The following is a 13,856-nucleotide window of genomic DNA, read 5'->3' on the forward strand; positions in this document are numbered from 1 at the left end:
TGTCTTGACCTTTTTTTTTCAGGCCGCAGGGATTTACGAGGAATAGCACTCCGCAATCAAATTCACATTCACACATGACAGGGAAAAGCTACAAAATAGCGCATTAGCGTTTCTTCTTGCTGTACCGTACATCCTCAGACAGTTGCTTTCTAAGTGTGTGTGCTGGTGATGTATGCATCCCTGTGTGGCCCTACACAGTGCTGTCTGCCCCTTCATAGTGTGTGCTTGCACCGACATGACTTGCATGTTAAGCACCAACAGCTGACTGTTGTAGCCTCCTTGTAATGGAGCCAGTCACCACCGGCTGCCAGGCTCCAATTAGGCATGCAAACCTCCTGATCCAAGACGGGAAAGAAGCTGCCTCAAACTTTAGATTTTCCCCAGCAGAACCGACTTCTTGTTTGTTCACTTCACAAACTCACACACCCTCAAATGAAATAATGATGGCCGTGTGGCCCATATAAATATTTGTGCTGTTACATAATTGGAATTAAAGAACACTGCGGTGTTGATGCTAAGATGCTAAAAGCCTACTTACAGTAGCAGGCTGTAAAGTCCATAATTCTCTCGCTAGAGAATGGCCAGCACTCACATCTTCACTCAGTGGTTTTGGTCATTGTTATTAAAACCTCACAGGCATATTTGCTTCAAAGTGTGGAGGGATTATCAGTAAATTAATACACCATTGCTAATACCGCTTCTGAGCTCACCGTGAGTAGATTTGAATGTGCTCTTCAATCTAACTTCTTTCCTAAGTTTGTGAAATTAATAACTTGAATAATCAATCTGCTGGCAAGCTATTAACTAGGCAAACACACGGTATGTGTGTTCAAATGTATGTGTGCGTCTATGTATGGATGTATATGTGGGAAGGGGAGTTAATTAATGCTTTCAGTTTCCTTGAGCTCTAATAAAAGCCCCTATGTCTCTTTGTTTATTAAAGGATAATACCAGTGTAATTTAATTTAGATCCTATAGCCCTAAATGCTTATAAAAAGTGAGTTTAGACTTTTTACCTATATATTATAAGGTAGTTGCATTAAGGTTAATATGTTCTGTTCTGTGATTTGGACTTATGACCTCAGCCTTTCTAAAAATACTGTCCCTGCTCAGTACTACACTGATAAACACAATTCATGTGGCACATTTTGTTTTTGGAAATGTATTCACTGTCACACTGCAAATGTCTTATACACGTAATGTTTAGAGGGCAGGGTTTGTAAGGAGATATTAGTGAGGAGGAACTGTCGGTAAACACTGTGGGATACCATCCTCCATGTGGATGCAGTGAAATAACCTCTGGTGTATTGGTTGCTGTGGCCTCTAATTGCCTGTGTGGATGATTTCCAGAACAACCTGCCTGTTTCTTTTCCAGAAAAAAAAAAAGAGAGAACAGGTTGCACTACGTTTTGATGGTGGAAACTGTCATCTCTGGTTATACAGTTGTGCTTCCCTCAAACTCTGGAAATACAATGGACATGACACAGGAAGTCTACAGGGAGAGATGGGCAGATTGGAGTTTTATTTATTTGTCAGAGGCAAAGCTGCTGTGCAGACAGAAATATTCTCAGTGAATGAGTTCAAGTAAAATGGGTAAACCAGATAACTACTATATTCCTGGGTTTTCTGAAGTTTGGCTGTACTGAGCGTCTGTATTCAGCTTGTTAACACCCTCTTGAGGACAGTGTAAATTGCTGTTTCTTGATCTCTGTACTTCAGTGTGTGTGTTTAGTACACGACCAGTGACTGGCTTTACCATAATATTGTTTCTTACTGAAATATTTAAGTTCCAATCTCCAACGTCCACTGCTCAAATTAGCAGGAACTAGGTCACTCTTCCCATATATGTTTTTATTTAGGTCTGCTCTCTCTGTTTCACTCACTATCTCCGTCCATATTGGTGTATGGATTTTTATTTAAACGAATGTTGCTGCAGCAGAGAACATACTTAGATCTCACCAAAGTGCTCTTTCTAAGAGAACAGAGTACTGTGATAGTGGTTAGCTATTGCTTACAATGTTTGGTTTATGGTCCCAACTGGTCAGATTTGATAATCCGACCAAAAAATGTCTTCCCAAATGTAATAAGTGCTTTTGATGGAAGTTTCTGTAACACACTCTATTGTTGTTTTCAAGTCTTTTGGAGCAAGTCAAAGTCAAGTCTCAAGTGTTTGTAACTTAAGGCTGACTGGAGTTGAATACTGTGGGGTGTTTTTAATAGATCTGTGTTGTTGCCAAATATGATATAAATGAGAGCATGCAGCCATGCAAAAGACAACGATGGATGTGATTCTGAAAAATACCCAGCTGTTTTCTGCTGTGGCAGAAAGAGGCACAGGTTTTTTTTATCTGAAGATTTACAGTGATTTGCAGATTTTTCTTTCAAACATACCCAAAAACTGCCTTCATCTCTGTGAAAGTACGCTGATCCGAATGATGGTAGAAGTGCTGTTTGTTAAAGAGCTGTGACTATAGGTGTCTAAGCGGTGAATGAAGAGTAGAGCTCTTGAGAGTAGACAGAGAGGTTTCTAAGTCATTAGAGAGGACAGAAAGTCAGGGACAGGCTCAGTGGATAGATATTAGATTGGTGTCGCGAATGAACACGTCGGGGCACAGAGAGCTTCATCCTTTATCCGAGCCCTCTCCTCACTATGCCAAGCACTTCTTTCTATCCTTCATGTTAATCTTCACCTCCTTCTTCAAAATCTCCTTTGCTTCTGGGCTTCTTAGTTTACCTTTTTATTCATGTAATTTAGGTCAGGTCTTTCTTCATTCCAATGCTTTGATGAAAACTTTAAAGGTGAAAAACTTTTTGCATGTTTTAGCATATTTACAATAAATTGTATATCATTTATATTACTGCTGACCATTTTCTAAAGCATCAATACAAGTCCATCCAAATTTAAAGTCACACAACTCTTTAAACAAATACATATTACAGTAGATGCAGATACAATACAGTATTACAACCATTATTTCAAAACATCACTTTTTAAAAAAACAATAAAAAAAACAGTTATTAAATAAGTTTAATCACCATTTTATCCACTTTTGTAAATCCAAATTCCTTATTTTCCATATTTGTAAATGAGCATACAGTTGACAACAACATATCACTCTATGAAAGCGCGACATAATTAAATAGACCTCCACACACTGCAGAGAGTTTCTGTTTGTATGAGTCTTCACAGTGGGGTGTTGCCCCGATCACTGTAAACATGCCCTTGCCTTGTATTTCAGGGGGCATAGAGTACCAAGCAATGTCACAGATAACAGCTGTTGTTCTCAAAATCTGACACCCCCGGTCTACATTCATGTCAAAAAATACTGAAAGTGCAACACGAAAAGGAAAAGGTAACATTAACATATTTTGTCACTTCAACTATATTTCTTGTCTTACTTAGATTTGGGGGATAATCACGCAGCTAGTAACTGTGGTTCCCATAATCCTTTGGGAGATGTAAAGAGGCAGTAAAATATCACCATGGCAAATCGGCACCATTAAAGATATGACAAATTAGCTATAAGCACTGGTTTCTGGACGTTCTGAAGTTACAAGGAGCATCTGTTTTTGAAGTACCTTAGTGACCTTTAGTATATGTACAAAACAAAATTTGCTCAAAAACATTTTCCAAAACATACTATAGATTTTCTTTTTCTTTGTGAGTGTGTTTTCACTTTTTTCCAAGCAGCCACTGGCTCCTATCCATTTAAGTTTGGTTTGAAAATGAAGTTGTAGAGAAACTTGAAACTTGAATGTTTTTGATAATTGTGTGTTTTTTAGTGTAATTCAAACAGGAATGGAATGAGCCGAAAGGCAACACGTCCAAGCTTCACCTCAACAGGAAAAATCCTGGTTCAGATGAAGAACAAGGATTTTGAAGTGTTGTTTTGGATTTGTTCATTAATTAAACCTGGCCTCTTCTCTCGTTTTTACATCATGATTTTACTAGTCACAATATGCTCTCAGCAGTGACACAAAGTCACACTTCTGCTTGACGCATGAGACTCAACAACCACTTTATCCTGAAGAGACTGCGCAAGTGGCCATTTAGAAACATACACTGAGAAAATGGTTCTGGGAATAGCTATCTTTCCCACACCGCCTGAACTCCTTTTTGTTGTCTTTAGTGTTGCAGATATGATCAGTTGATTTTTTGGCCAGTTGTCTTAGTCTTAGGAGGCATGGCTAGGGTTTGCAGCATGGTATCTGTGATCTTACTAGATGAGGGAAGGAAATGGATATGTTGTTTTCTTTGTATCTACCTCCAGCCTGTAAAAGCAAACATACTGTGGGTAGTGGTTTTCCATGCCTCTTGAGCCTGCATGCTAGCCTGGAACTAAGCCCAGGTCATTTATGTGGCAGAGGCAATGTTTTACTGCAAATCAATATTTGTATGACTTCTTGACTAAGCCATAAGGGAGATATTAATCTCACCTTGAATAGTTTAATGAAATCAATATTTGAGCTTGTCCTCAACCAGGAAAATTACAGAATGTGTTTTCTTGTGTTCACATCGTACTGTACTTGTGTCTTCTCTCAGTAGCAAAGATGGAAGTAGTGCGACGCCGTTATACCATCACAAAACCTCATCACTTATATATCTTCTTTTGTGACAATGTGATGCTTACATGTCTGCGTACTTTGTATATACTTAAAGGATTAAAAATATATCCACAAGGAGAAGACCAAATCATCCCTATTGACACTGGAATATCTTCCTCGAGAGCTTCCAATACGCTCAACATAAACACAACTAAACATGGCAACACTTTCAACGCTTCTAAACACAAAAGCTACGTTTATGCAGTTCTAAATGCTGTATACACCCTTGGCAGCTCTATATTTTAACTGAGGTTCAGCTTCACAGCATAATGATGATGGCTTCTGACATAAAGGAGTGTGTCGGGGGGGAAAAAAAAGAACAACAAAAGCCCCTGTTGTGACTGTCTTCTTAGTCACGGACGTGCTTCTACAGCTATGAGTTCGTGGCAATATGAAACATCAGCGTCTCATTGTGCTGTGATGATAGTTGGCTACCTGGCTTTGAATTGCGAGTCCTTGCACACCATTCCCATGAATCTCCTGGTGAGAATTGGGCTGAGACTGACTCACTCATTTGTGTGAAGTGGCGACATGCTGAAGGCTCAGCGGGATTTCTCTGTCAAACTCTGGATCACGATTCACTGGTGTTTCTGCTTCGCAGTCTGTGCTCCACTCCCATGCCACACATCACTGAAGCTAGGAGTCTTAAATTAAACCATGTCATATTTAAAAATCATCATGGCTCCTGCCATTCTGGTGCACACATGCGAGTTTTGATTTCCTGATTAAGCCTTTGAAAATTATTACACATTTAAACACTTTTCATTGAATATGCAAGAGTTTTAATTTCAATTTGTAAGCACACGGGATGGAACAAACACCAGGTGTTTCTCTGCACTCTTTCTGAATCTCATATGTGTCACTGTAGCTTTAGCTGATGCCGAGAGATGAAGTGCATTAGAGTCTCAGGAAAAGGATATTCTTTGATTTACGGCATTATGCTTTCTAAATCATCTGCCAGGAGAAGCAGGGATGTGGAAAATGAGTGCGAGAGCACCCTGGAATGACTCAGTCAGGTGGCTTACATAAACACTCAGTGACAGAACATATCTTTAGATAGTGTTGCTGAATATACTTAAGATTGCTGCTGAGGACTGAAGATCATCTTATCCCAAACTAATTCAAAATGCATAAGGTTCGAAATACCCAATTTTCTTTTTTTAGTCTTGAGAACTAAATTGTCGTCAATAATTTGCCATACAATTGCGATCCTTCTACACTGCACCCTCTTTTTTCCCAGTCAATTTAATGCTGTCATTCGGATTGTCACAGGGTCACAGGAACAAGATTCATTAACAGCTAACACCTTAGAAGTGTTGGTAGCGAAAGGTGTAGCTTTTTATAAGTGAAGGCCAAAGAGTTTCATCATCTGTTTGAGGCCATTTGTACTATTAACATTAAGAAGCTAGAATGTTAGGTGTAGTCAAGCTAGGAGATGAAGGTAAAAAAGAAATAAGAATATGATGACGCAAATTACTAAAAATCCAGCCTTACAACATAACTTCGCTCATTAATATGGGTTGCAGATCACTTCATTTGTCTTGACAGAAATGGTTAATAAGAGAAAGATGTATTATTGTTTTTATTAATATCTCTGTTTTGTGCCGCATTTAACACCATTTCCCAAGACAGCCTTGGGTTAAACATCAGCAACTTGTCAGACAGAGGCCATTGGAATGAGAGCTATGAGAAAAATACGGGGAGGACCAAAAACCATAGACACTTTTAGACATTAGACATTAAAGTGTGGGAGAAAATGGGAGAAACAAAGTTACAATGACATATATGTACACTGCTGCAGTTTTTTGTATGCTATCAAGTAATAGTTTGTTTAGCTCAATTCAAATCTTATATCAACTGCTGTAGCTGCTCATCCTTAGAATATGGATAGTGACATTTTTTGGAAAGACTGATGAAAGAAAACCTCAGAGATCACATTGAGTTGCAGAGGATCTAATTCCAATGCTTGCTAGCTGTGAGTATCTTGGCTAACAAGACAGCCAACAATGGTGATATAATCAGTTGACCGTAGCCTTGCAAAATATTTAGTAGTACACAAAACGGTCACCACATTTTCGGTGAAAAGCCACCTGAAAATCTGTAAAAAAAAAAAAAAGAAAGAAAAAGATGTAACTAAAGTTGTTGTTGGCAATACTTTCTACGCACAATATGTCCTCCATAAGTGAGCCCTCTAACAACCAGGCAGTTCAACAAGGCAAAAAAATCTAGAGTCATAATCCATCTCCACATCGAGATGTTGCTCTCTAGTGAGCATGAACATTCATCCCATAGTTTCATTCATCGAGGGTATGCCTAAAGAATGGTTTTTCTTTTGAGCAGGCAAAGCAATTTGATTTTGAACCTTTCCTCTTTGGGCTTTGCTCCTGTGTCACCGTTCCTCTCGCTGGAACCAGAGACTAATGTATATTTTGTCTTCTTTTCTTCACCCAGCCGCCATCCAGGTGCAAATCACTCCAACACAAGGAGAGATCAGCGTAGGAGAATCCAAATTTTTCCTCTGCGAAGGTAAGCATGATGTCAAACACACCTCATTTAACACAGCTTGATGCAAATGTCGCCTCATATAACAATATTGGTGGTATTAATTGAGATAATTTTATAAAAGTGACAGAAGTCAGTTTAAATAATGAGACCGGTGCACTTGAGAGTATACTCTCATTAGAAGTTACGCATTAAAGACATTCAAGGCAAGACAGAGCGAGAAGAAAAGACAAGGATAAATTGATTGAGCAGTTTATTCTGAGGAGGTAGTGGGATGTTGAGATCACAGTCAGGTAAGGAAAGGGCTTAGAAGAGGTGGGAGAGAGGTGCCATCTGAAGAGATAATGAGAGAAAGGTCTCAGACTGTGCTTTCGGTGTTCAATGTACATGTGCAGTTGTCAGCTTGTCTGAGACGCAGGTGGTATTTGCATTAGGTAGCTGAGTTGTCTGACATTACACAACACTCGGTACGTGAATAAAATCATTTCAGTCAGTGAGTTATTATCAGCGTCTGTTCACCCAAATTACAAAACAAAATGTTATGTGGCCATGCAGATAGTCGTGGTCTTATCTGTCCAGGTTTTGAAATATGTGCTTTTGAGCTTTTGATCTCAATACAGTAAAGGCAGCAACATCTCTCTCACCAGAATCAGTGTCCCCATTACTCCACAGAATATACTGCAAACTTTTTCTTCAGATTTTTTTTCCCACCAAAGGAATATATTGTATATGAAAAGCTTTGAACTGTGGGTTATCCAGAGTAAAGCCTTGAGCAGATTATACACATTTTGCCACAGTTAGCTTGTTGCTGATCTGAGACAAAAACCCTTGAGCCAACACAGAGTCTGCGCCCATGCCCATCATGACGGGTCGTCCGGTTTGACTGGTTTCATAGTAAGTACCTGGGAGACGAGTCAACAGGAAGCTGAGGCTGGGGAAAGAGGGAGGCAGACAGTCACTTCTCATGCGTCTTTGTTGAACATCACGTTAATTTGCATCAGTCACACGTCTCACCATCTGAAATGACCCCACATTGCCATGACAACAGTCTGAGACAAAAAAACGTTTTATATTGTGAGTAGTGCTGTCGACGACGGTCGTGAGATTCTGATAATCTAGTAGTCTGCACTGGGAACACTGTTTCTGGGAAGAAGCTGTTTTTTTAAGTAGCTTTTGAGCACCACAAGCCAAATTCCATTCACCTCCATTGTACTGGGGTAAAGGCAGAAATCTCAGCGGTGGATATCTCATAGCCCATACCACTAGAAGTAAGTAAGAAAGTCTTCTGCAGTTTGGGTGAACTGACCCTTTAAAAAGGTCATTATACTACATCAGTAACAAGTTGACTCCCCCTACTGACCTGTTGCTACACTGCTACTTGCAGAAAACGTCCTGTGAGAGCGAAGCCATAAAAAGCAAAGCTCATTATCTTTGTGCATGTGGAATATGAAGCCTTGACATTTTTTTTATTTTACAAAGTGTTTTTTTTTTTCTTTTTTTTGTTCTATGAAGGAGCATGGCTTCAGCTTGAACTCTCCAGTTGAAAAGGATGTCAAAAAGGGCCCTTTGTGTTCCTTTAGAGATGAGATGGCATTAATATGTTTCAGGGAACCAAAAAAGTCTCAGCATGCACTCGTCTTTATGAAAACTGAATGATGTGGAAAAATTGTTTGATTTTTCTTTCAGTGCCTCCCACATTACTGAATAATCCTCTGTCCCACTGAGCAAATAGAAATTATTTATACCACTCTTCTTAGGTTTTAGTTTGCATATTTAGTCTGATCTTGAAAAAACGTCTGCTGTAGGGAGATGAGTTTTTATTTAACAATATGTTTCCAAGCCATCGTCACACCAACAATTCTTGATTTATGGAGTGTAGATATCAGCTTAATTGACTTGAAGAGGTAATAATGATATGGTCATATTACATATTATTATATTTATTATTTATATACAAATTTATATCATGATTTGTGTTTCATCTTTCACTTTGAGTCTGGTTCATGTTTACTCCAGAACATCATATGAGCGCAGAGTCTTGCCTAAACTTGTTGAAGTAGTTGCACATCTATGATGTAACACATTAGGGATGTAACTGAATATGAATACATTATTGGAATATGAACTTATATTTCACTCTGAACAGATGCAAGAAGATCCAAATTGTACACAAATAACGCTGGGGGTTCATATCCAATCCAAATCTCCCAATATCTAACAAAAATGTTGAATTGCAAAACTACAAATCAGAGTTCCACTTTTTTCAGACCTGTATAATGTGATTATCACTTATATGGAAGCTGTGGACTTCCATAAAGAAAGAAAACTTCTCAAACTCATTCTTAATTTTCTGTTTTTCAGTGGTGGGAGATGCTAAAGACATAGACTGGTACGCCCCCAGTGGAGAGAAAATCCTCCCCAACAGGCAAGACATTTTTGTGAGCCGCAGTGATGAAACCACATCGACCCTCACCATATATCACGCCAACGTGGACAGCGCCGGTATCTACAAGTGTGTGGCAAAGAACGGGGACAAGGAAGCCCAGGCTACAGTCCAAGTGAAGATCTTTCGTAAGTGTTATCCTGTTTAGTATACTGATTCTAAAAACAAAATGATGGGTTTAAACTGCAGGAAAACATGGACATAGTGTATGTGAGAACGCCTATAGGTTATTGAATGAACATTTTGCATTCTGAAATTGTCAGTTGTTTGTTGGACAAGGTGGCCGAGCCTTGCTGCAGCTGAGGTTAGATGTGCAAGCAGCAACCACAAAGGCTCAGACTGATCAGGGACCTGTCGGTCCCGACCCACAACATGCCCCACTTTAAATTAAACTGTTGTTGAATTTAAAGTTGTGTCATCTTCATGACCACGCAATCTCTTTCTGTCTCTTAGAAATTCTGTTCATATTAATTTGCAGCAATGCAGCTGTGCTGCACAAGAACATAGGAATTTCTGCAAACCTTACCCTGTCTCCTAGAAATGACGTTTGTATTGTACTAAATGACTGATATGTTCAAATGGAAACATAATTACTACCTGGATTATGTTCAATGAGAATGTTTTTTCCAGTCAATGTAATCCAGGCAGCAATTAATTTAAGATTTTGGGCAAATTTAGTGCAATATAAATGTAAATTCTAGGAGACAGGATTGGATTGCTTCTGTGCACTGTGCCTTAGTTTCAAAGGAATTGAATGGAACATTTAGTGACCCCAGAATTATTGGCATCTGAGCCAAAATATATGCTTAGAAGGCTATTTAGTAAATGTAATCAACAGATGAAACATGAAGTTATACTCCAAAACAACTTCTTCTTCTTAGTAGAACATCCAAACTATCCATTAATGTTTCCTCTGGTATGTTCTTCTTGGGTATGTTTTGAGAAGCTGAAGCTCTTACTCACCTATTCTGACCGTAACTCTTCACTGCATTTTCAGACCAAAAACCAAAAAATGCAAGGAGCTGCGTTTGTGGGGTCGTGTTGTTTTAGGCAAGACAATGAAATCTAATCCAGGAAGTCCTGTTTGAGTGTTTGAGTAGATTCATGAGTTTGAAACTCACACCACGGCGGTTTGTAATATTACGAGGAAGGATTTTAAACCTTGCCGCAGCGATTACGAGGTAAACAGTAGAAATACAGCATTCGTGTTTCAAAGTAATCAACCAGGACGAAAGTTGAGCCAGGTTAAACTCTTTTGCCCGACAACCCTACACTTGCATCCGGAGCCCTCTGCGTCGGCACCCCCTCCATGTCAAACGGAGTGGTCCCACTGAAATCAGTTTTTTACACAGTCCTGATGTCTGTGTGAACGTGGAACTGCCTTCACCTCGACTGCCTTCCCACACCATCTGTGAATACATAAAAACCTGAACCAACAAACAGTTATCAGAGAAGCAGAAGCTCAAACATATGGGGCCTCGTTACACTGCTAATCAACTGTAGGATTTCTCTTAAGCCATGTAAATATGCTACGTGAGAGTTCTCACCTTTGGAAGTGTCACTCTGAACGTTAAGATATTTAGAAGTGTGTATAATGTGTGTGTTTGTCACGTCTCCCTACAGAAAAGATCACCTTCCAGAACGCTCCCAGCCCACAGGAGTTCAATGAAGGCGATGATGCCGACATAGTCTGCGATGTGGTCAGCTCACCGCCACCCACCATCATTTGGAAGCATAAGGGCTCCAGGATCCAGGTTGACAAAGATGGTGAGCCAGTCCAAATAAAAATGTTCCAATGATTGAGCTACTTTCTCAATTCCAACCCGCCATCCCATTTCATCCCCCTGACTCCCTGAGCAGTCACCTTACCTTCCCGCCAATGCTGTCTGCCAATTCATGCTTTCCAATCAATTTGCCACACTCTTCCTCATCTCCTTCTCCTCCTGTCCGTCATCTTTGAACAAAGCCATGCATTTTCAGCTGGGAAAGGTTTAGACCTCATAGATGATGCATGAACATGGAAATTGTATTTTTTTGGACCAGCAAGAAGTGGTTATTGTCAGTAGAAAAGATATCTGAGGGCAGATTGGACTTTAAGTTCCCCAAATAGAGGGAGAACTACTCCGGAGGCTGAAATAATCTGAAAACTGAAGAAAAAAAAGGGACAAGTAGAAGGGTAAGAAAAGAGCTAGCGATATAATTTATGTCTGCCACAGCTGCCACTATTTTTTAATGTAGAAATAGAAATGAGGGTTTCAGGAGAACGTGTGATTTTGACAGTTTACAGTTGGATGTAGTCCTTTCCTCATCAATGCCTTTAGGCTTGAAAGGAGGATTTGAGAAGTTTGTAGCTTGGTCCCTGACAGAGGGCGGAAGTTGTGATCAGCTTCAATTTGCTGCCGCTACCATGGATTCCAGTGGTGAGTCACAGTCTGAGCGGGGAAACAAAAAACATCAAAAGGTCCATAGAAACTTCTCAAACCACTCCTGCATTATAATCCATTTCTCCACTGTTGATCCCTATGTTCTAAACAATTGTTGCTTTTTTTCCAGTAAACACACTTTGGAGCTGTCAAGTGTGACAGAACTAAGGTATTTACCTCTGCTGAGGAGAAACAACGAGGGTTTTGACCATACTGAACACGCAATAAACACTGTAGAAATGAATGGATCCAGACGTTTCTATGGACATTTCGATATATTTAGATGTTGTGACTCTAGGTCAACATTGGAGACTATTGTAACTGCTGTGAATCCAAGCTGACTACAGCTGCTGTCCTCTGTGAAGAAACATTTCAGCGTTTGGCCCCTTCCGGCCTAAATGGTGTTCCGAGTTCAACTAAAGCTGGAGATAAGACAGGAGACAGGGTTTTTGTTTTATGCTTGGACTGGGCCTATTTTAACCTTACAGTAACCCCTCCTTTGGTGACCGCTGGAGAGCCTGTAGTCACCACAGTGTTGTGCTAAGCCCGCCTTTATTCTTGGAATCTGGTCAAGGAATGTGTTTTTCTCTGGAAAAACCACTAATTGTAACCGACACTGAAAACTGAAAACTGCTTATGTAATTTTCCTCAGAGCAGCAGTTGACCTAACCATATGCTGCGTGTTGCATTGTTAAACCTTCCCCTTTTGTCGTTGTGATATGTGTCAATATGACATGAATTAAGAGCTGGATATTGAAATATAAAGCTTATTTTTCTGTTTAAATACAACACTAAGCCCTCAAAAAATACTATTTTTAATTTCACTTAATATTTTGACATTTATTTTACACTCAGACAGGAGGCACAAAACAGACAACAATATTATGGAAATCGGGGGGGAGGTGTGTTCAGATTTTCTAAAAGTCGAAACACTGTAATGTCTAAATACTACAAGTAAAAATCCTGCATTCTTAATTCTACTAAAGTAAAGTATTAGTATCATGAGTAAAAGCAGCATTTAATTGTTGTAGCTAGTGGAGGTGGAGATGTTTAAACTACTTTATAGGTTGTTTAGTTTAAACAATGTGTCATTTTATAAGTTCGATCAAAGGTTTATTTGTTGTTTTTTTTATGTAAAATGCAAATCAACTAATGACTTTGAGTGTGTCTCCTGTTTGGTGCGTATCCCAGTAATCAGTTTTCTGATTCTGGGTGTTTGCCAAGTGGATGTGAGGGAGCACTGAATGGTTGCCAGACGCTGGATGTAGTAGTAGCATTCATCCAGGAGTATATGAAGCACTATGGTTGATAGTATTTGTGGCAGTGATAGTCCTGCTACTTCAGGCAGTGAGTGCTAACACCACAAGTATTAATAGCAGTAGCTGTATTATAGAGGGTCATAGGCCGTTATCACTGGCATTGTTAATATCAGTGTAACACCTGTGTTGAGCTACCTCAAAGCTGCTCCTTCATAGGTCCTGCTAGGAGAGGACAACATGGCAGACATTAAAAATGGCTCCATGGATATTAGACAGAGAGTTTAGCTGTCTAATGAGCCAATCACAGTCAGCTTTGTCCATTTCTGCCCAATGGCTGCTGAGTCACTGGTTGCTATGGTGCTCTGTATCCACAGGTATAAGGCAACAACTTGAAAGCCAAAACTTATAGGCCTCACTGAAGACTCTGATATATTATGTGTATACCTATTGTTTAGGAGCTGTCGTAGGTTAAAGGCTCGCATCATCTTTACATTTGACCAGGAGCTTCAGGACTCAGATAACATAATTGTATTTAGGTACATTAAATGTTCTTAGTTACCCTCCATGACCGGCAAGGAGCTAATGGTGATGATAGTTGAGGTGAAATAGTTGAATAACATGCCC

At 39.6% G+C, this 13,856-nt stretch overlaps 1 protein-coding gene across 1 annotated transcript in view; it reads left to right on the forward strand.

The window, feature by feature from the left end:
• The first annotated feature begins 984 nt into the window (after positions 1 to 984).
• ncam1a (neural cell adhesion molecule 1a) overlaps positions 985 to 13,856 on the forward strand; it is a 77,494-nt gene continuing 64,622 nt past the window's right edge. The window contains exons 1-4 of the mRNA XM_070917725.1: positions 985 to 1,001; positions 7,022 to 7,131; positions 9,469 to 9,678; positions 11,174 to 11,317. Coding sequence (XP_070773826.1) covers positions 985 to 1,001; positions 7,022 to 7,131; positions 9,469 to 9,678; positions 11,174 to 11,317 — 481 coding nt within the window. The remainder of the gene's footprint in view (positions 1,002 to 7,021; positions 7,132 to 9,468; positions 9,679 to 11,173; positions 11,318 to 13,856) is intronic.

This window comes from Enoplosus armatus, chromosome 13, assembly GCF_043641665.1.
Source record: "Enoplosus armatus isolate fEnoArm2 chromosome 13, fEnoArm2.hap1, whole genome shotgun sequence".
NCBI classification, from domain to species: domain Eukaryota; kingdom Metazoa; phylum Chordata; class Actinopteri; order Centrarchiformes; family Enoplosidae; genus Enoplosus; species Enoplosus armatus.